Source organism: Microplitis demolitor, chromosome 5 (genome assembly GCF_026212275.2).
Source record: "Microplitis demolitor isolate Queensland-Clemson2020A chromosome 5, iyMicDemo2.1a, whole genome shotgun sequence".
Classification (NCBI taxonomy): Eukaryota; Metazoa; Arthropoda; class Insecta; order Hymenoptera; family Braconidae; genus Microplitis; species Microplitis demolitor.
Genome location: NC_068549.1, coordinates 23,596,258 through 23,615,957, shown reverse-complemented (window position 1 = coordinate 23,615,957; position 19,700 = coordinate 23,596,258). Strand labels below are relative to the sequence as shown.

Here is a 19,700-nt window from a genome sequence, read left to right as displayed (position 1 = left end):
TTTTTAGATGGAGAATATCTTTATGACAACTCGTATAAATATCATATTCAATACGATATTGTATCACTAAACCAATTTAATTATGCAACGACTTCCTTCAAGGCTGATAACAACCCAATCATTTAAAACTTATTAAATAAATCAATCATTCATAAACATACTCAGAAAAAAATAAAAAAAACATTTTAACTGAGTCGTAAATAAACCGTTGACTCAGTCATCTTGTTGAAAAATAAATTTATATAAATTACATAAAAAAATAATGAAATAATAAATAAATCTATATTAATATAATATAAATATATGTATATATACATATAAATGTTTAAAGTGATTGTAGAGCTAATTGAACTCGTTGATTGAGTTGATTATAAGTCTGCCAAGTGTTAGTTGTCACTTGTGCCTGAATAATCTCTTGTTTATTATTTATTTTGCTAATTTCCGCGGCAAATGAACGAACAAGTTGATTCAGTTCATCTTCTCTCAATTGATCTTGAATTTTATTTAATGACAATCTAGCTTTCTGCCACCCGGATAAAAAAATTCCGTTAATTAGATCATGAATGCTGGCAAAGTCTCTGTCAATATGCGATGCAAGATTTATAAAAAGACTTGAAAATTCTTCATTTCCGTTATGAGTTTCCACTTTTCTGTTGTATGAAGGCAATGGAGGTAATTCTTTACGTTTTATTTTAACATTACCTGGTAAACAGTTGATCAATTTTTCTAATAAAATGTTTATTTTTTTAACATCATTCTCAGGGGAAACCATTGACGATTCGTCAGTTAATCGTTCAACTGCATTTTCCATGTCTCTGATCATCGCGGCTTTTGCTCTCGACACCTATTATTATTATTATTTTATTATTTATATACATACATATTAAAATAAAAATTACCTGATAATAATACTCGGCTAAAAAATTTTTAATAATTTCACTAATAAAATAAGTGGTATTATCAATTAAATCATTGGTATAAACGCCTCTGGCCAATTTATCCGGAGCTGGAAATTCTCTTACACCGGTAATAAAATTATTTATTAATTCAAAATTACCTTGATCATCATCGGCTGAAAATAAATTTATAATATAATCAATAAAATTTGTTGTACTTGAAAAAAAAAAAAATATATATATATATATAAATATTTACCAAAAGATATTCGGACAAGAAAAAAAAATAGCAACGTATGCTTCATTTCGATGAGTACTGAAGTCTGGCAAAGTCTTTCGCGATCATTTATACCCATCAATTCCAATTACTTTATTGTTATTTATTATTATTGTTACTTTGTTGCATAACTTTTTACCTCATATAAATATATATAATAGCAATTACATTTGATACATACGACAGATAGTATGATTGTTTATATAATTATTTTGTTAACATTTATCATTTATTTATTTTTTTTTTTTTTAAAATAACTCCCACGGCTTGTAGTCGCAGGAGTAGTGTCCGGCGTTGTCGCAAGAACGCCTGCAGATGCTCGCGGTGATGAATTTTGGGAACAAGTATCGTTGGTGCAGGGTTCAGTTGATAATTTTCTAGGACTTTGAGATGGACTTTTAGGAGTATTTTTAGGCGATGAATTTTTTCTCGGAGTTTTTTCTTTTTTTGGTGACTTTTCTTTTATTTTCGACTCTCGCTTTTTCTCCTTGGGCGGTGGCGGGGGTGGAAGTGGTGGTGGTGGTGGTGGGGGTAAATGACTCTTTGACTTGGAATTTCGTTTGGTTGTCGGTGGGCTTTCAGTTATTGATTCATCTCTCGCAGTAGTATCTGGCGAGCTCAGTAATGATGATTTTTCTTTATCTTTATTTTGTTTTTTATTGTTTTTCTTAACTTTACTTTTAGATAAACTCGATTTTCTACCATTTATCTTTGGTCTAATTTCTCTTTTGAGATATTCAAGCACGTCATAAGTTTTACGTTCCGAACAGGAAACATCTTTACAAAGTTTTTTCTTATCTACCGATTCACCTGTAGAAAATGTAATTACTCATTCAAATAAATAATCAATTAAAAATAATAAAACTGAATATTTATACCTGGATTAGGGTCACATTTACAGCAAGAACATTTATCCTTATTATGTTTGTCCATAATTTCAATTACACCTTTGGGATCTATCGTGCAACATTCTTCAAAATCTGTAAATCCATCGGTATCCGGTAAACTTTTACGTTTATCTTTCTTTACTTTTTTTTCTTTTTCAATAATTTTTTCCAACTGCTTAATATCATGGGACTTGAGAAGAATTTTATCGCTGGATTTTCTGGGTTTCTTTTTTTCGGGTTTCTTTTTCTCCGGTTCAGAAGTATCACTTGTCAGGCATAAATCAGGAACTGTCGTTGTTTTCGGCCACGTTCTGGGCGTTATATCTGACATACTTGACCTCCACCCATCCTCGATGTTGTCTTTCGGCAAACGGTTGTAGCCTTTGCAATTCGGATCACATCCAGGAACATGATTTCTCCCACGACTTTTATAAAGAATTATTGCCGCAGTAGCTATTATTGTCGCAACAAGCAACAAAAAAACTATAATAATCAGTATCCAGCGTGATGATGAAGATGATGATCCTCCATCTTCATCTTTACCTGTCGCTCTTTCTACAATTCTATAGAAAAATCAAAGAATCAATTGTAAAATAAACCAGTAGATAAATTAAAAAAATAATAATTACGGAGAAACAGCGCGCGCTTTATTGAAAATCTTGTCTAATTTTTTTTTATTTATTTTAATATCTTTATTTTTTTTTCGGTTCTTCTTCAATTCCTCCAAATGTTTTCTATACCTCCGCGGTAAATATTTAATATTATGCAATAACTCAGCAATTCTTTTGCTACGTTTCATATAATTGGCTAAATCAACACGGCCAATCGTTTGTAAAATTTTAATAATGTGAACACGCGCTCGTTTATTCTTCTTTCCTTGAATAGTTTTATAAAATTAATATGTATATATTTCAGAGACATTTATTTTAAAAAAATAAGCAAACAGCTTGTGTAAATTTAACACCTGGAAATATGTGATTCCATTGCTCTAATTTTAGTTGACAGTCTTCTGAAGAAGGTGATTGCGGTTCTTTTTTTTCATCTTTCAACATATAACCAGGTGTTCTTAAGTACAATGACTCGATTAATTTAATACATTGCTCTGGATGTAATTTTGAGGACAAGTGTCTCAGCTCAGCGATACTCAAATCTGTCGAACCTTCAATTCTCCATGCTCGCTATTACGTTAATATTATTTATTTATATATTACCAAATAAATTTAAATAATCTCAATAAATTTAATAAAAATAATTACCTCACATAAATATATCAATAGTATATAAAAGTAATAGATAAATATCATCGTAAATATGTATAATGATAATAAAAAAAAAAAAAAAAATCAAGTACAAGCCATTTGTAATATAAATCTTACGTCAAAATGTTAACAATTGAATTATTTATTAAATGATTAACTTCATTATGTCAATTTTTTTTTTTTTCGCTTATGATTTTAAAATAATTGTCTAACCTTTTTTTTATTTTTTAAAATAATAAAACCAATGCTTTTTATTGTTTTTATATATTTATTTATTATTAAACAGGTAATTTACATTTATAAATATATATTTTAATTAAATTATTTATATTTTAAATAATAAAATAGGGATTGGCAACAAACGACGATGAAAATTCAAGTATACAATTGGAATCTAAATTAAAAGATTTATTAGATTTAGACAATGACGATCAAGATGATGACGATAGTAATAATAATAGCAGTAGTGATGATTTAGATGATAATTTAAATAATAAATTTGACCAAGATTTTGCAAAAGCTGCGCTGGCGTACATTGAAAATGGCGAAACTGAGAAAAATAATGTAGTTGAAGAAACTGAACCTTTTCAACAGTAAGCTAATTATAAAATTTATTATTTATTTATTTATATTTTTAAATTGAATAATTTAAATGCACTTTGTTAAGTTTTAATCCTGTAGGAAAAAATAAAGTTAATGAAAAAAAAGCCAAAGCTAAAGATAAAGATAAAGGTCAAGTTGTAAATAAAAATGATGATACGGATGATAATAATGATGATGATGATGAAGATGGAAATTTATTTTTGGAGAAAATAAAAGACACATTTTATCAGCACAAAGTAATAATATCATTACCGCTGGCACTTTCTATTTTAGGAATAACTTTTTTAGTCAGCTGCATTTGTACGCTGATTCTTCGTCGTAAATTAATTAATTGTTTTGGAAAATGTGTTTCTAGTTGTTGCAGAAAAAAAAAGTAAATTAATTATATTTATTTGATTGGATTCTTGAATGAAAAAAACAAAAAAAAAAAATAATAATAATAATAATAATAATAATGTATTAATTGTTATCAGAAAATCTAGCGAGGATTTAGAGAGAGGAAAAAATAAAAAAGTAAGATCGAAGAAAACGAAAAAAACGGTGGCTATTCCGACGACGACAGCAGTGGCAACACCATCAGTAATTTCAACATCTTGGCCTCGCGCAAAGTCATTATCTGAGGATTATGTTGACGTAGCAACACAACACGTTTCTGTAGTTGAACCATTACTATCTACAAGGGAAACTATTATTGAGACTCCACCAACGGGCTGTTGCAGTAAAAAGAAACGTCAGAAAAAAAATTATAGAAAAAGATAAAATGTCAATAGCCAACTTCACTTTCCTTAATCTTTAAAAAGAAAAAAAAATGAAATACACATTAATAATTGTAAATATTTTATTATTTAAAATATATTATGTGTTTAGTACAATAGATATAAATCTTTCGGAATTAGAGTATTTAGCTTTACATCTAGATCACAGAGAGTGCAATCGATTGATAGCTGCCCTTCATTACACGACTTATGACCTACCATCTGACATTTCTGGCGCTGGTAACTCTTTTAAATACTGTTTATTCTTACTCTAGTTATAAATAACTAAAAATTTTAAATAAAAATAAATATTGGGTTAAAGAAAGATTGGTGAGTAATGATATAACATGCCTGGAGCATTTAATCCATTGGAACAGTACACCAGGGGAGGGTAAAGGTAAAACTCATACAATATTAGCGCACCGTTTACATCAAATAAATCGAAGTGACCTAGCTGATTGGCTTGGAAGTACAGTCTTCAGGCAACTTACTAAAGATCTATTTAGGTCAATGAATAAACCCTTGAGTGAACAAGCCAAACAAGCCAAACAAGCCAAACAACAAAAACAACGGGCCGAGACGCAGTAAATTTATTTTTTTTTTTTTTATACTATATTTTATTTTTTATCTTATCACTATACAATATAATTATTATTATTACATATATTAGATTTAGATACCAAATTAATGAATCATCTGAAAGTCACAAAGAAAATATATGGAAAATAATTGATGTTATACTTATAAGCGTCTTGAGTACTTTATCGATTACTGTTCTGTTATTAATAATCGCTTATGCTATTGATCATTTAAAAATAAAAAAAATAAAAAAAAATAAGAGTAAGAAAAGTAAAAAAATAAAAAAAAGGTTGCCAGTAAAAGTATATTATAAAAATGCGTGTTATTGTCAAGAGGAACAAGTTGGATTATTGAATTGTCAAGGCCAGCCGACTGACGTAGACTTACAAGACGATAAAACTTATGATTGATTGATTGATTGATTGATTAGCTGTATCGAGCTTTCAAAATTTTTTTATAATTATATATACATTTAAAACGCTGTCACAGTAAATTATTTATTTATGAACTGAGTGACTCTTGGACTCCGTGAATTATTACTTGTAATATTTTTTTGACTGCGCACGTCCACAAATTAGACATTTCATTAGTCCAGTGTGACTTGATATGTCGTTTGAGAACTTGAATCAACGGATCTTGCAAACGCTGTGTCAATAATTACCCGTCATATATTATTATAATTTTAAATTTATGTAGTTAAAAATAATATAATAATTATTTACCTGAAAATGTTTTATAATTATGAGATTTCCAGCTCGCTTGCCATGACGTTCTCCAGTAACTTTAAGTATTGCGACAAACAACTCATTATCGTTATTTAAAAATGCATTAACGGCGTTATTTATCACACTCATTATCATTTGACAGTGTGCGTTAAATTTTTTATTATTTCTCAGCTGTTCATTAGGAATACTTTTAAAGTCCGGAAACATTTGTTTTATGTCGTCATAGTCATTAAGCAAACTAATCATTAATTTACAAAAAATTTTTCATCATAAAAAGAAAAACAAAATAAATGATTAATTATAAATATACCTCAACATGACTTCGACACCGATGTTAATAAGATTTGAGGAAATATAAAGATCCCATGCTTTTCTCATAATTTTTTTTTGCCGTTGACTGAACTCGGTATTTTTATGATCAACAGCACCCTCTAAACCAGTTTGACCTCGGTCACGTACAAAATAACTTACAATAGAACCCATGACAATAATACCTTTATTATTATTAATTTATTTTATTCTAAAAACTTTTTATCTCAACTGTTAAATGTATGTAAGGAAATAGTTGTGCGGCTGCCAGCCAAATACTGACTCAAGCCATTTTAACACGTAGCATTTTTTTAATTCTAAATAAAAATTAATAAAACTGATAGAACACGAAAATATTTCTTACTCAGCAATGAATTGATAAAAAAAAAAAATATACGCATTTAAATTCGTGATAATTACTTTTAATTAATAATATTTATATTACATATATAATTTAATAATAATGTTTATAACATTTAAAACACAACAATTGTACATTTCCATCACCGCATTTGTCATTAAATTTACATAAAATAAAATCCAAGCTTTGTTACATTATAATAATTTTATAATTTAGATTGTCGTCGTAAGAAATAATAATGATAAAGCATGCTTTTAAAAATCGACGTTACAGATAATAATTATTGAGCGTAGATCGTCGTCACTGTCGTTGTCAAGTCGTAGCATCAACAGCAGTAGCTTCAGCAGTAACACCACTTTAAACGAACGTGATATGACTTGTTCAGTTAAATATATGTATATATACATATAAATCCTTCATATTCGCATTATTTATTAACGTCTCTTATTGTTATTCAAAGAGCGTTTAATATATAAAAATTATACGACGCGTATTACGTCAAATTTTATTAAATATTTATATGCATCAGGTCATTTAAGATGCAAACTCAACTTATTTAGTACAGCAATACATAGAGGGAATAATAGTATATAATATACATATATATATATAAAACTAATTGGGCAATTCTGTTGAGCCCCATTGTTGTACATCATCTACATAATAATTTCACACGTCAGATATTATAGAAATAATAATCTATTAGCGGATTAGATCCACGGAAAAATAATTTTTGTCTATTAAATAATTAAATAACAATTTTAAAATTAAATCTCAGTTCAACAAGTTTAATATTTAAATCTAAAATATTAAAAGTAAGATAAATGACGTGATTTAATTAGGAAATTGCGGTGACGGGTGTAAGTTGTTGGCACGTGACGACGATCATACAATTTCCTGATAACGTGACAATTTGTCGGGATATCATTAAATATATATTTGGTACTCATCAGATAATAATAATCTGATAATGTTTAAGTATTAATTAGGTTTATTTACAAATATGTTAGGAGGATAGGCCTTTAAATATGTGTGTGTAAGCCGCGTCAAGTGTTTTTGTCCAAGCTTCCTCGGTCTCTTTAGTAAATTTATTCCCAAGTGTCTGTCGTAACACGTCCATAACTACTAGCTTCAGATGCTGAAATTATATTTTTATATTTTTAGATTGTGGTAATAGATGGATCGATATCACAAAAAAGGAGCTCAGAGAAACCAAGTGAAAGAATTTAATTAAGAGTGATATTTTAATTTAAAATACTTACGAGAAATTGTTGGGCCGTTTGTCCACGTTTCCCGTGACGTTCACCGAGAGTTACCAGAGTTGCTTCAAGTAGTCCAACATCACTTAATGCATCAATAGTACTGTTCAATGCTGTGATTACACTGACAGCGTGTGCTTGAAACCTTTTGTTACCCGGTAAATCCTTTAGAGGCACATCTTTAAAACCCGGAAAGAATGATTGATACTCTGGATAACGTTCAAAAAATCTGTAACAATACCAAGTTAAGAGGATTAATAATAATAATAATAATAATAATAATAATGATGAGCTATAATAGTAATGAATTCTTTATGAAAAACAACGGCATGAATATTTAACAGGCTTAGCCGTAAAAAAAAGAATAATCGCGTTGATTTGAATTTTAATAGGACCGCGAGTCCTCAACCGTAAAGACTTGATAATATTATTCTTTATAAATAAAAATATATAAGTTTATGTTATCAGAAAGCGAAATGTGGATGAGAGTTGCGGTGATATTATAGGGTAGCCACATGGACTAGACCATCGGCAATATTACAAGTAGGAGTAATAGCAGGAGGTATATTGCTCACTTATGAGTTTATAATTGCTCTCTAGCCACCATAATTACGATTAATCGAGAATCGATATAGAGTACACGGGTGAGACAGAAATATGAGGACGATGATGTAGTAGTAGTAATAGTAAATTGGTGTTGGTATACTTGTCCTACGATAGAGGTAGATGATGTGATAAAATTGCAAGCTTAAGGTTTGTTACCCTGACATTATTGCGATACCGGAACCGACTGGATCCTTGCTCGCGATAGCCCACGTACTCTGGACAAGCTTTATCTCTCGTCCTGACAATCCAGTTACCGGATCAACCGCGTCCTCATTCGAATGCCCCCATATTTTCCGCCAAAGTGTTTCCATTTCGTAAAACTAAAAATTTATTATTTAACTTAATGTTTTCTTTAAATATAACTAACTCACAGATAGTTAAAATAAAAAATCTCACGATGTGACTTGTGTTGACACCCGCAGATAATGAATAAGAAAATAAACAGTGTCACGTATCGAGACCACTAGTATAATAGTTATTTTGGATCACATAGATCATCGATCAGTTTATAAATAAAATAAAATAAAATAAAATAAAAAAATATATATTTATATTTTTAAGTTAAGGGATGAAAAAAGAGAAGATGACAAGTAAAAGAATAAATATAATTTATAATTTATAAAAAACTGCACAACAATTAGTAATTGGTGTTTACTGACTCGCTACCCGGGTCTGACTACATCTATCTTTCAATATCGCGCATCGCGATACCCTTCGACACTCTCTTGCCGCCCCCCGATGATACCACCACCATATATCCTACGGGCCACGGTATAGTACCGCGTGTTCTCTGCCTCTGCCTCTACAACTCCGTATTCTCTCTTTTTCTAATACACACTATCTACTACTATACTACTATACTACATCTACGTATAGTAATAATAATAGTAGTACATACGCGAGGTAGCGGCGAGGTCGCCGAAAGGAAAATGCGCGCGATACTAGTTGGTGCATATCGATAAAAATTGATCCAGCCAACAACTCCCAATGATTATATTATTCCACAAGAGTCAGGGGAGTTTCTAGTTAATATATCTACCACACACACACACACACATATATATATATAATAAAGTAATCAACGCGAGCAATATATTTTTTCCGAGGGATAAAAAAAACATTTACCCTTTTTCGATATTTTTCAAACTTTATTTACATTATTTTTTTAGTATTTTTATCATCACTGAAATTAATTAAAGTTACATAAATTTATTTAAATTGTAAATTGATTTTCAGTAAATTGGAGTGAAAATTTATCAATTACTCTCGACAACTTATTTACCTAAATTGCAATAATAATGGAAAAAGACGAGCACACGCTGGTGCTAAAATTACCATCAATTTAAATAAATATAAAATTAATGTAACTATATAAATTATTTAATAAAGTTAATGGGTATCCAGTTAATTTATATCACCAATATTATCATAAAATAATAAATTTATTTAACCAATTTTACAATAAATATAATTTAAATTTTATTTAGAGTATCCGCGTACTGGAACTCTGGGCTGTTTTCATACTCGCACATGTCCAGAGCAATAACGCAGCTCTCGCGTACGACACGTTTTTTGTCATTGAGATAATTATTCAATATTTGTTGGCATTCTGGATGAGCAATGGAACCCAGTGCTTCAGCACACTCGTGTCTCACCATTTCGTTTTCTTTAGGATCTTCCAGCGCAGCGCGTAAATATGGAACAGACACTTTTTCCTGGAGTTGACCCAACACAAATCCTATTTCATGACGAAACAAAGCACTCTTTGCTTTTAAACCTGTCATAAAAAAAAAAAAAAAAAAAAAAAAAAAAAAAATTAATTTTTATTTCCAAATCATAATAATAAATGATACTGACCTTGAGATAATGCTAAAACAGCTTCCTCAGTACGTAAATTTCTCAATGAAAACATAGCTCTGTATCTGTCAAAAAGATCAAGATCCTCATTTAGCAAAATTTTTTTCAAATCCTCAACACTCTTGTCCGTCATCGGTGGAGCTGGATCTACTGACGCATAAGGATTGACAGATATATTTGACGGTTTATCAGGATTTTTCAGCCACTTGATTCTATTCAAAGCCAGCTGACAAGTCTCAGCAACCTCAACAACTGGATCTTTGCTGTACTCCTCTAATACTGGAATTACACTTTCATCTCCAATGGCTCCCAAAGCTTCGCCTGATTACCAATAAACCAATTAGCGGATAAAATAATAAAGCAAAGCAAGAAAAAAAAAAGAAAGAATTACCAGCTTCATGTCTGACCATCGGCTCTTGATTGACATCCTTGAGAACTCTAATAAGAACAGGATTAGCAAGTGGATCTTGCATTTGTCCTAAACAATAAGCAAGTTCGTGCTTCAACAAAGCCGATGGATCTTTAAATCCTTGCTCTATAAACTCAATCGCCAGTTGACCTCCGATATTTTTCAATGAAAACAATGCACGAAATCGCTCTTTCAACGGCCTCGTTTCATCATTCAATACCTTTCCTATCCCTCTTATTTTTTCTTCTTCAATAGTCATCTTTTGTTATCGATTTTCTAAAAAAATAAACAAAACTCAAATAAATACAGTGTCATTTATTATAGGTTATAAATTAAATAATTACTCTATAAATCATCAGAATAATAAATGAAATAATAAAACTTTACCTCTTATATTTTAACCGCCAAAATTTAAATAATTTAAAATTATTAAATTTGTTTAATTAAATAAATTTCACCGAACTTGAGGTTTAAGTCAAAGGTTATTTGGATATTTTGGTTAGTAACACACGTGCGCACTTACTATAGACAACAATCAGCTGTTGGATCTTTTTAACTTTATTTATCAACACAAGTCCAGACTTGGAGTTTTATAAACAATTAAATAAATAAAAAATGGCTCAAAGTAGATTAGAACGTATTGGTACTATTTATACAAGGTAATTGAATTATTTATTTGTATAAATAATAAATATTTTATTAAATATATTGATTTTATATAGAATGCAATCATTGATGAAAGGTGGAGCATTGAAACCAGAAGAAAAACCTCTTTGGTATGTTGTTTATGAATCTTTTCCACCAAAATATGAGCCAAGATACAATCGAGCGGCACCAAATATTGAAATTAGAGATATTTTTTACAAAGAAGACATTATTAGAGCGTAAGTTTATATTTTAAAATTTATTTATTTATTTATTTATGATTAATTTTTATATTACAGAAAATTTCAAAAACAGTACGGTAATAATTTGAGATTCACTCTTGCTAATAATGATACTGAGTCACATACCCAGAAATTTATATCTATTTACCAGAATTTAGAAAAGGTATAAATAATTTTAATATTTTTATTTATTGAAAATAATTTTAAAAATCATGATAATAATTGCAGAGTGGAATTCCTGATGATCAAATTTATGAAAAAGCTATAGAAAATTTTAACGCAGAAAATACAAGTTTTCAAATTAAAAAACAGGAACAGAGTGAGAAACAGCCAGCAAATGAACTTAAAAATCAACCAGTTGATAAAACACAACGAGTAAAAATAAATGTCTCGCAAATATTTGAATAATGTTATTTTTTTTAATTAATTTTTATCATGTATTATATATGTACTAGTTAATAAAATAAATAATTCATATAACAGGGCTTTTATTGAGAATTCAGCTTGTGAAATCCTAACCTAAAATAGAGAGCAAGTGAAAGTTGACAGGCTGTCAAGATAAATGTAAACAAATAGTATGAATTTATATATTAAATTAATAAATATATATAATTATTGAATATTAAAGGTGTTGGATAACAAAATTAATATATTAAATAATTTATTTGTTGGAGTATTGAATATTATATATATATATATAATGGCATCGATTACGACTTTCAATGCTGACACAGCTAAAGGTGATTTATAATAATATAATATATTAAACAATTTAGAGTTATTAATAAGCTAATTAAATTAAATGTTTAGCTGCATTGGGAGATGTACTGTCAGCTTTGAATGCCCCAGAAAACGTCCAAAAATTAAGCGAAGCCAAAGAGAGCTCAGGAAATGAAATGTTAAAGATGATGCAGTTTGTCTTTCCGATAGTTACGCAAATTCAGATGGATGTTATTAAAAAATATGGATTTTCTGAGGGTAGAGAAGGTACTATACAATTTGCACAATTTATTCGTACTCTAGAACGCGAAGATCCGGAAATAGCGAGGCTTCATAATCAAGTAAGAAGTTATTTTTTGCCATCTGTTGCCAGCAGCCCTTCTGCAGAAGCTTCTCTTTAATTTAACTTTTTTTTTATAAATTCTTATTATTTTTATCGAGTATTAATGACTGCCATGTATTAATTTATAACAAATAAATATTATTTGACAAAAATCATTTTATTTAAATTTAAAAAATTTTTTTACTTGTTGAGTAAAGCCCTTACCATCTTATCTTTTGACTTTTTACCTTTTGTTCTCCATCAACTTTAAATAAAGCGCCGCCAAATTCGGCTTACTTCTAGTGAAATAAGCACACGCATTATTGAGGTAGAAAAAAAAGGAAATAATAAATTCTCAATTAATTTTTTAAGCATTTTAATTTATTTTTTAATTATAATTATAATAAAAAATATATAATATATATATATATATATTAATATTAATTATTAAATGCAATAGGTCCATATATTATTTTTTAAAATTATTATCAATGATAAAAGGATATTAATAATGATATAGTACTTAAAAATTTGTACATTTATTTGCATAATAATAATAATAAAGTATATAATAAATGTAATTTATAATAATAATAATAATTATTGAAATTATGCAACACAAAAATATTTTATCGTAAAACTATAATTTAAATGAATATATATATTAATAAAGATTAAATTAATTCATGCACTTGATTAACAAAAAAAATACCATAACAATTTATGATCATTTGATAAAGAATAATTATTGTATTTTTTTATTCAACAATTTTTTCGTTTTAGTTGTTTATCAAATCAATAAAATAATAATAATAATAATAATAATAATAATAATAATAATAATATATTATATGATTGTATAGAATGTACAATTTTAAATAATACCATTTTAATAGTAACTTATCATGATTAATTCATTTTTTTTCTCACATCAGCAATCTACGGCTATATACATACGCTCGCATTATTATTATTATAAATAATCAAAAATTTATAATTATAATAATTAAAAATTATTTGTGATAATTTTAAATTAGATTTTCCAATAAAGCAAAATTAACTCCAAAATATATATCATTTTTTTTTTTTTTTAATAAAGCATTTTTTATAAATTACGATTACGATAAGTTGCTGCCAAGCTCGAAGCTAGTTATACATCAATAAATATTAATTTTCACAAAACAAAATCAATTATAAATATAAATGTCAATTAATCCAATAAAAATAACAACAAAAAATGAAACACGATAAGCCTTCACCGTTAGCTCTAGTCCCCATTTACTTAAAATTACCTCCCATTATTACTTTATTTATTGAATCAATAGTTAATAATTTAAAAAATATACTATTATTCAAAAAAGAGCGTGTATAAAATCTATTCTTCGTGGCCTAGACGCAACCATTTCGCTTAATTATTATTATAATAATCATATCGCTTATATGTAAATTAATTAATAATATATTGGTACTATATAATTCAATGACAATCAATCAGTTCTTAAAGATTGTCAACCCTTTTCCTACTCTAAATTTCAATAATAATAATAATAATTAATAATGAGGAAAAGGCAATAATTACATTTTTTTCGTTGATTTAATGACACCAGTCAATAAATATTTTATAATAAATTCATCCATGATTTAGTTTGTATTTTAGTCTCAATAAAAACTAAAATATCATACGAAAATTGTAAAATATTTTAATTAAAAAATTCCATCTTCTTTTTCTTCTACTCTTTTTTTTTTTTTTTTTTTTTTTTTTTTTTTTTTTTTTTTATATATATATTTATTATTTTTGTTATTGTTTCTGTTTTGTTACAACTTCCTGACTACTTAAATTCAGCTACGAAAGGAATGGATTGGCGGTCGTAGAATTGCTTCCATTTCCTGTCCATGGATCCTGCCGAATTTGGTTTATTGTAGGACGTGGTGGTGGTGTTACTGTTGCAAATGGATTGGCCGTGAATGCTGACGAAACTACAATATTATTATCATTATTAATATTATTAATATTTATTAAATAAATAATTTAATTTATAACTAATTTTATACTAAAAATGATATGACAATCACATAGCACATGCGCTGATATTTAATATAAAAAAAAAAAAACTCCTGTTTAATATATGATATATTAATAAAAATAAGAGATAGTTAATAATCATAATAATGATAGTAATAATAATAAAATAAAGCATGCGTTGAAACACCCATTATGCTGACAACACACAACTTGAATTCCGTGTATACGTCAATACTCACGGAAATTACTTCCACTGAAATGCTGTTTTATGAAAATATATATTATATAAATGTACATAACAAGCGATAAGTGCTTAATTAATGAATTATCAAGTTTAATGAGTCAGTTAGAGGCAGTTTTATTAATAACAATCATTTTTTTTTTTTTTATTTTAATTAGTAAATTTAAGTAATAAGATATTATCATTTGTCATATTTCGATAATTAATTATATCGATAGCTTGTTTTTCCCGGTATCCAATTATCTATCGCAAGAGCTAGAGCAATTAAAATTGATTAAAAAAATTGTATCGTTTTTATTATTTTTTTTTGATCAAGGTCAAAGTCATAAAACTTAGCTTTAAGTGAAATTTATTTTAAATTAATACAATTTTCATTATTTTAAAATAATAAATTGAATATAATCCAAATGATAATACCTTTAAAAATAATAAAGAAAAAAATTAAATAAAATAATTACCAGTAGCCGCAGGAGTCGATAATTTGATTGTTGATGTGCTCACAAGATTGTCAAGATTAACAAGCGCCGAGTTTTCACCGAGAAATGATTGAGGTGTTTTTTTAACAGCACCAGTACTCGCTGGTAAATTATCATTGAGTGTACCGAAATTAAAAGGATCAGGTGACATTGTACCTCCTTAAAAAATTATCATATTTATTCATTTTAATTCAAATAATAATTATAATAAGAAAAAAAAATAATTACCATTATTGACAGGTTGGGGACTCGATCTTATTTTATTACGATTGCTTATTATGTCAAATTCATCAAAATCACCAGATGGGCTTGTCGTCGTGCTACCTTGATTTGGTGAGCTATTAAAATTATTAAAACTAGTACCGGAACTACTAAAACCATTGCTGTTATTATTATTAAATCCCGAAGCACTTGGTGATGAAATATTGTTGAAGCCAATATTTTGCGGCGGCTGTACAACATTGAACCCGATATTTGGTGGTGTTAGTGATGTTGAGTTATTAAAAGACGTGGACGGTGTTGTCAAGGCCTCGGTGGTCGTTGGCGCCAGAGACCAGGGATCAACAGTGGTCCCAGTGGTACCAGCGGTTCCAGTGCGAGCTGGTGATGCTACTGTTGCCGGAGACGGTGCAGGTGCTCGCCAGGGATCCACTGATGCTGCTAAACATCATTTTTTCATTCAATAATAGTAGTATCAACTTAAAATTGCGCATTAATTACTACTGCCAAATATTTTATTGCATAATTGCATATAAAGATCAAGAGTAAAAGAAAAAAAAAAAGTATTTACTTGGACGCTGAGGTGGAACTGGTGACCACGGATCCAGTGGTGCTGCTGCAGTCGCACTGCTTATTGTTGGAGCGCTCCATGGATCGATGTGAGTCTATTAAAAAAAAAAAAAATAATATTTTTATTAAAAATTATAAACAATCAAATAAATCAGCCAATATTTACTTAAAATTTAAGAATAATTCCTACCTCACGATAATAATATCGAGATAAGTCCAAGGACTGACATGCAAATGCGAAAAATAAAAAAAAAGTGGTGACGTATCATGCAGCCATTGTCAATTACGTGCTTACAAATATGCCATAAATAAAAATAATAAAAAATAAAAAAATCAAGTACCTGAGGTCTGGGTGGAGGTGGAACTATCGGAACGCCCCATGGATCAACTTGCTGTGAACCACCGCTGGCTTCGCCGAGATTTACGTCAAGTAAATCGAGCATGTGGCTTTGCTTTTCAGCTGGTGGTGCTCTGCGAAGATAAATATTCATTATCAATTAAATAAAACTGGTATCAGTATAATTTATTAGAGAGCGAGAGAAAAAAAGAGACAAGTGTAATTGAGGTTGATGATTACTTGAAATCCTGCTGACTTTGACTGAGAGCTAGTTGTAACCTCACGTCGTCACTGCGTCTTCTCTGTTCCTCTTGTTCGGCTTCCTCTCTCGACATTGCAAGTGCCAACTGCAGTTGCAGTTCCTCCTCGCCAACAGTCTGCGGTCTAGCTGCTTCTAGTTCGGCTGATTATTGTATACATTGCGCAATACATAATAATAGAATAATTAAAAAAATAATAACGGATCTAATTTTATATTAAGACTATAATATCAAAATTTAAAAAAATATGTGTAAACAATAAACTACATCGCGATTTAAATAAATATAATAAAATATAAATGATAAGAGTTTTTTTTTTTTAAATAAATTCTTACGTTTAGATTCAGATTTTCCTCGATACGGTTCCCAGTCTGGTGAACAAAGCTATTCAAAAATAAATATTTAATAAATAATTTGTTTTAAAAATTAAATCTAGAGTAAACTTACATCACCTAAAGTTGACATGGCATCCAAACCATCGCTTCCAAAACCACTGGCAGATTGAGCAAATCTCTCTTTAGCTTTCAAAGCCCGTGCACGTTCATTTCTCAAACGTTCATCGTCTTTCAGTAAGGCCACTAACTGCTTAGCTTTTTCTCTTACATTAATACCCTGATCTTTAATACCGTCCATGTACTGAAAATCTTTAAGCGTTTGAATAGCAAATATATTTTCTTTACACTGCTGTGCCACCTTCTCGGATCCAGTTTTTATCAGATAGTCCAGGACAATCAGGGCTTTGTAAACGTGCCGCCAATTTTTTCCATGATCGTTCAATCTCTTCCACAGCATCTGCATTATTTCTGTGAATGCAACAACATTGTAAGTAAGATCGGCTATTTCAGCCATCAGTGTACTGCTGGGGCCCCATGGATCGTTGCTCGTCGCTTTTCTAACTAATTTCTGTCAATAATAATAATAATAATAATTACTATTATTATAATTTTCATTTATTTTTTTAACAGTAAATTACCTGAGCAAGACTATAATTGTGAGCAAGGTTTAATATATCACGTCTTATTCCCGCTAAATTAACTTGCATTACATCTTGTCCTTGTTTCCTCATCTAAAAAAAAAAATTTAATTAATAAATGTAATTATTTATAAAAATACAATAACAATACACACCTTGATAAATATATATAAATTAACTTTTAGACGTTTAAATAAAACTAAATCTTTGATTGTTTTCCTGAAACAAAGAATAACAAAATATAAATAATAAATGAAATGATATTGGGTTATCAAAAGTAAATAATCTTTAGTTATCTTATCGTACTCAGGTAAATCTTCAGGTCATTTATATTAAATTCGTTAATTACACAATAAATAATTATAATTTTTTTTTTTTTGTTTTCTACGTGTACTAGATATTAAACTAAATCAGGTTAAAATTAATAATAAAATAAATGATTAATAAGGATCTTCAATGTCATTAATGCAGGTCATTACCACTGGGTAAAGTGACTAATTCAACTACTGCTACAAGCAATAATATAAAATATATATATTTTATCCAACTATTTTTGTATTGTCTAGTGCAAAAAGTTTATAATAAGGATGTATGTATAGAGACAGAGGCACGGAGTTGACGGTGTAATAGATTTATTTAGTGACGACATTCGTCAGTTAACTTTTACACAGAGAGTTGTCACTGGAATAGGGCTTCCACGATCCACGAATAGCTTATAAATATATAACGTCTACTCATATTGACCGTGAACTGATCGATTATTTTTATCATTGGATTACAAATCCATTTAATTCATTCATTTATTTATTCAGTCTTTTAATAAATATTATTATTTAATTAACTTTTTTCTAATTAACTGTGACCTTGATGGTACAATTATTATTTAAAAAAACATAATAAATCTATATATTTGTTGTCATTTAAGTAAAGTCGTGGAATAACGGAGTTGAAAATATATTAATGCGTCAGGAGTTATTTTAAAAACGTTTACCGACGAAACAACATTTATTTAATATCAATAAAGCGTAAAAATAAAAAAACGGGAAAAAAAACGTTATGAGTGATAATAGTGTGACAATGTGATACGTGAAATAATCACAATAGCAATTATAAAAAGTTAAGTGACGTATTGATGATGATGGAGGCATCTTGAGGACACGCTTTCTCGTCCGTTCGTGTAAGTTGTAGTTGTAGTTTAGAGTGAAGGGAAAATCTCTGTATATATTTATATATATATATATATATATTTGTATGTATAGATGTGGATGGACGGATGTGTATTTTTGAGATGAGAAAATAGATAGACGATGATGATGATGATGACGATGAAGGTGATGAACTCGACGTAAAGTTACTTACGGTCACAACTATTGGAGTATGATACAAAAAAAGAAAAAAACTCTTTTCTCTGAAAATTAAATGATTAATGTAGGCATGATAGCGATTAATAAAATCTCGGTGCACTATGTTTTTTATTGGAGTAAAAAATTAGGTGAGGATGTTTAAATGTCTGTAATATGAAAAGGACACTCACCTTCCTGATAGATTATTTATTAGTGACACGGGATTTTATAATATAAAACCAAACCGGAGTATAAAATAACACACAGAACCACCAAAGCGACCAAGACTATGGACTATGACAAGCCCATTCGCACACAATCAGACAAAATCACTTTGATATATAATGTAATGGACAATTAACTCAACGGTGATATTAAGATGGCGCTAACATTTCTGCTTCCAGAGTCCTCTTTATTGTAGTTATTTACAACAAAATAACTTCTGATGGTAAAAACTTTTATCACCTGCTGTAATTTGTTAATTTTATTTTTTTAAGATTTTAAATATATAATGATTAAAGTAATTAGGTAAAATTATTATTTTTAT

The 19,700-nt window shown here is 28.8% G+C and overlaps 8 protein-coding genes across 13 annotated transcripts; 3 read left to right on the top strand and 5 right to left on the bottom strand.

The window, feature by feature from the left end:
- Positions 1–325: 325 nt before the first annotated feature.
- LOC103570839 (uncharacterized) lies at positions 326–1,212 on the bottom strand. Its single transcript, XM_008548719.1, has 3 exons — positions 1,156–1,212; positions 900–1,072; positions 326–844 (listed from the first exon to the last, which is right to left on the bottom strand). Exons 1-3 carry the CDS (start codon positions 1,199–1,201, stop codon positions 326–328), a joined length of 738 nt encoding a protein of 245 aa, XP_008546941.1. The 5' UTR covers positions 1,202–1,212.
- A 3,332-nt stretch (positions 1,213–4,544) lies between these two features.
- LOC103570722 (uncharacterized) lies at positions 4,545–5,265 on the top strand. Its single transcript, XM_008548555.2, has 2 exons — positions 4,545–4,917; positions 5,000–5,265. The coding sequence occupies exons 1-2, from the start codon at positions 4,731–4,733 to the stop codon at positions 5,263–5,265; spliced, it is 453 nt and encodes a 150-aa protein (XP_008546777.1). The 5' UTR covers positions 4,545–4,730.
- Positions 5,266–5,372: 107 nt separating this feature from the next.
- LOC103570721 (uncharacterized) lies at positions 5,373–6,588 on the bottom strand. The gene is made up of 3 exons (XM_008548554.3): positions 6,292–6,588; positions 5,979–6,219; positions 5,373–5,901 (listed from the first exon to the last, which is right to left on the bottom strand). The coding sequence occupies exons 1-3, from the start codon at positions 6,462–6,464 to the stop codon at positions 5,758–5,760; spliced, it is 558 nt and encodes a 185-aa protein (XP_008546776.1). The 5' UTR covers positions 6,465–6,588; the 3' UTR covers positions 5,373–5,757.
- Positions 6,589–6,680: 92 nt separating this feature from the next.
- Positions 6,681–9,181, bottom strand: LOC103570723 (globin). Of its 2 annotated transcripts, none has more exons than XM_008548557.2 (4): positions 8,888–9,181; positions 8,673–8,836; positions 7,914–8,139; positions 6,681–7,789 (listed from the first exon to the last, which is right to left on the bottom strand). In XM_008548557.2, the coding sequence occupies exons 2-4, from the start codon at positions 8,825–8,827 to the stop codon at positions 7,658–7,660; spliced, it is 513 nt and encodes a 170-aa protein (XP_008546779.1). In that variant the 5' UTR covers positions 8,828–8,836; positions 8,888–9,181; the 3' UTR covers positions 6,681–7,657. The 2 variants fall into 2 exon arrangements, with proteins under 2 accessions (XP_008546779.1, XP_008546778.1); XM_008548556.2 differs by having other exon boundaries at positions 6,682–7,789; positions 8,913–9,181.
- Positions 9,182–9,937: 756 nt separating this feature from the next.
- LOC103570724 (deoxyhypusine hydroxylase) lies at positions 9,938–11,258 on the bottom strand. The gene is made up of 4 exons (XM_008548558.3): positions 11,170–11,258; positions 10,765–11,058; positions 10,374–10,694; positions 9,938–10,293 (listed from the first exon to the last, which is right to left on the bottom strand). The coding sequence occupies exons 2-4, from the start codon at positions 11,039–11,041 to the stop codon at positions 9,989–9,991; spliced, it is 903 nt and encodes a 300-aa protein (XP_008546780.1). The 5' UTR covers positions 11,042–11,058; positions 11,170–11,258; the 3' UTR covers positions 9,938–9,988.
- Positions 11,259–11,349: 91 nt separating this feature from the next.
- Positions 11,350–12,143, top strand: LOC103570725 (28S ribosomal protein S23, mitochondrial). The gene is made up of 4 exons (XM_008548559.3): positions 11,350–11,441; positions 11,505–11,666; positions 11,727–11,832; positions 11,898–12,143. Exons 1-4 carry the CDS (start codon positions 11,398–11,400, stop codon positions 12,075–12,077), a joined length of 492 nt encoding a protein of 163 aa, XP_008546781.1. The 5' UTR covers positions 11,350–11,397; the 3' UTR covers positions 12,078–12,143.
- Positions 12,144–12,171: 28 nt separating this feature from the next.
- On the top strand, positions 12,172–12,887 carry LOC103570726 (protein C10). The gene is made up of 2 exons (XM_008548560.3): positions 12,172–12,409; positions 12,480–12,887. Exons 1-2 carry the CDS (start codon positions 12,370–12,372, stop codon positions 12,788–12,790), a joined length of 351 nt encoding a protein of 116 aa, XP_008546782.1. The 5' UTR covers positions 12,172–12,369; the 3' UTR covers positions 12,791–12,887.
- A 470-nt stretch (positions 12,888–13,357) lies between these two features.
- On the bottom strand, positions 13,358–19,529 carry LOC103570728 (epsin-2). Of its 5 annotated transcripts, XM_053739491.1 has the most exons (13): positions 19,345–19,527; positions 17,966–18,029; positions 17,811–17,903; positions 17,285–17,740; positions 17,173–17,221; positions 16,818–16,980; positions 16,582–16,711; positions 16,431–16,463; positions 16,242–16,335; positions 15,680–16,111; positions 15,434–15,610; positions 14,974–14,995; positions 14,608–14,688 (listed from the first exon to the last, which is right to left on the bottom strand). In XM_053739491.1, exons 3-12 carry the CDS (start codon positions 17,901–17,903, stop codon positions 14,979–14,981), a joined length of 1,644 nt encoding a protein of 547 aa, XP_053595466.1. In that variant the 5' UTR covers positions 17,966–18,029; positions 19,345–19,527; the 3' UTR covers positions 14,608–14,688; positions 14,974–14,978. The 5 variants fall into 5 exon arrangements, with proteins under 5 accessions (XP_053595464.1, XP_008546784.1, XP_008546783.1 ...); XM_053739489.1 differs by lacking the exon at positions 14,974–14,995 and having other exon boundaries at positions 13,358–14,688; positions 16,818–16,971; positions 19,345–19,529; XM_008548562.3 differs by lacking the exon at positions 14,974–14,995 and having other exon boundaries at positions 13,361–14,688; positions 15,680–16,108; positions 19,345–19,528.
- Between the last annotated feature and the right edge of the window lie 171 nt (positions 19,530–19,700).

What these genes read in the sequence shown, in the direction of transcription:
- LOC103570839 (XM_008548719.1), bottom strand. Translation starts at nt 1,201, where the DNA reads ATGAAGCATACGTTGCTATTTTTTTTTCTTGTCCGAATATCTTTTG. An exon ending in TCTTGTCCGAATATCTTTTG is followed by an intron (nt 1,073 to 1,155) that starts GTAAATATTTAT and finishes ATTTATTTTCAG; the next exon opens with CCGATGATGATCAAGGTAAT. An exon ending in TAGCCGAGTATTATTATCAG is followed by an intron (nt 845 to 899) that starts GTAATTTTTATT and finishes TAATAATAATAG; the next exon opens with GTGTCGAGAGCAAAAGCCGC.
- LOC103570722 (XM_008548555.2), top strand. Translation starts at nt 4,731, where the DNA reads ATGAAATACACATTAATAATTGTAAATATTTTATTATTTAAAATATAT. An exon ending in ATCTGACATTTCTGGCGCTG is followed by an intron (nt 4,918 to 4,999) that starts GTAACTCTTTTA and finishes ATTGGGTTAAAG; the next exon opens with AAAGATTGGTGAGTAATGAT.
- LOC103570721 (XM_008548554.3), bottom strand. Translation starts at nt 6,464, where the DNA reads ATGGGTTCTATTGTAAGTTATTTTGTACGTGACCGAGGTCAAACTGGT. An exon ending in GGTGTCGAAGTCATGTTGAG is followed by an intron (nt 6,220 to 6,291) that starts GTATATTTATAA and finishes ATTAATGATTAG; the next exon opens with TTTGCTTAATGACTATGACG. An exon ending in TAATTATAAAACATTTTCAG is followed by an intron (nt 5,902 to 5,978) that starts GTAAATAATTAT and finishes TTATTGACACAG; the next exon opens with CGTTTGCAAGATCCGTTGAT.
- LOC103570723 (XM_008548557.2), bottom strand. Translation starts at nt 8,827, where the DNA reads ATGGAAACACTTTGGCGGAAAATATGGGGGCATTCGAATGAGGACGCG. An exon ending in GGTATCGCAATAATGTCAGG is followed by an intron (nt 8,140 to 8,672) that starts GTAACAAACCTT and finishes GTATTGTTACAG; the next exon opens with ATTTTTTGAACGTTATCCAG. An exon ending in AAACGGCCCAACAATTTCTC is followed by an intron (nt 7,790 to 7,913) that starts GTAAGTATTTTA and finishes ATATAATTTCAG; the next exon opens with CATCTGAAGCTAGTAGTTAT.
- LOC103570724 (XM_008548558.3), bottom strand. Translation starts at nt 11,041, where the DNA reads ATGACTATTGAAGAAGAAAAAATAAGAGGGATAGGAAAGGTATTGAAT. An exon ending in GATGGTCAGACATGAAGCTG is followed by an intron (nt 10,695 to 10,764) that starts GTAATTCTTTCT and finishes ATTGGTAATCAG; the next exon opens with GCGAAGCTTTGGGAGCCATT. An exon ending in TGTTTTAGCATTATCTCAAG is followed by an intron (nt 10,294 to 10,373) that starts GTCAGTATCATT and finishes TTTTTATGACAG; the next exon opens with GTTTAAAAGCAAAGAGTGCT.
- LOC103570725 (XM_008548559.3), top strand. Translation starts at nt 11,398, where the DNA reads ATGGCTCAAAGTAGATTAGAACGTATTGGTACTATTTATACAAG. An exon ending in ATTGGTACTATTTATACAAG is followed by an intron (nt 11,442 to 11,504) that starts GTAATTGAATTA and finishes GATTTTATATAG; the next exon opens with AATGCAATCATTGATGAAAG. An exon ending in AAAGAAGACATTATTAGAGC is followed by an intron (nt 11,667 to 11,726) that starts GTAAGTTTATAT and finishes TTTATATTACAG; the next exon opens with AAAATTTCAAAAACAGTACG.
- LOC103570726 (XM_008548560.3), top strand. Translation starts at nt 12,370, where the DNA reads ATGGCATCGATTACGACTTTCAATGCTGACACAGCTAAAG. An exon ending in CAATGCTGACACAGCTAAAG is followed by an intron (nt 12,410 to 12,479) that starts GTGATTTATAAT and finishes TTAAATGTTTAG; the next exon opens with CTGCATTGGGAGATGTACTG.
- LOC103570728 (XM_008548561.3), bottom strand. Translation starts at nt 17,903, where the DNA reads ATGAGGAAACAAGGACAAGATGTAATGCAAGTTAATTTAGCGGGAATA. An exon ending in CACCTCCACCCAGACCTCAG is followed by an intron (nt 16,464 to 16,581) that starts GTACTTGATTTT and finishes TTTGCATGTCAG; the next exon opens with TCCTTGGACTTATCTCGATA. An exon ending in TCCCCAACCTGTCAATAATG is followed by an intron (nt 15,611 to 15,679) that starts GTAATTATTTTT and finishes TAATTTTTTAAG; the next exon opens with GAGGTACAATGTCACCTGAT.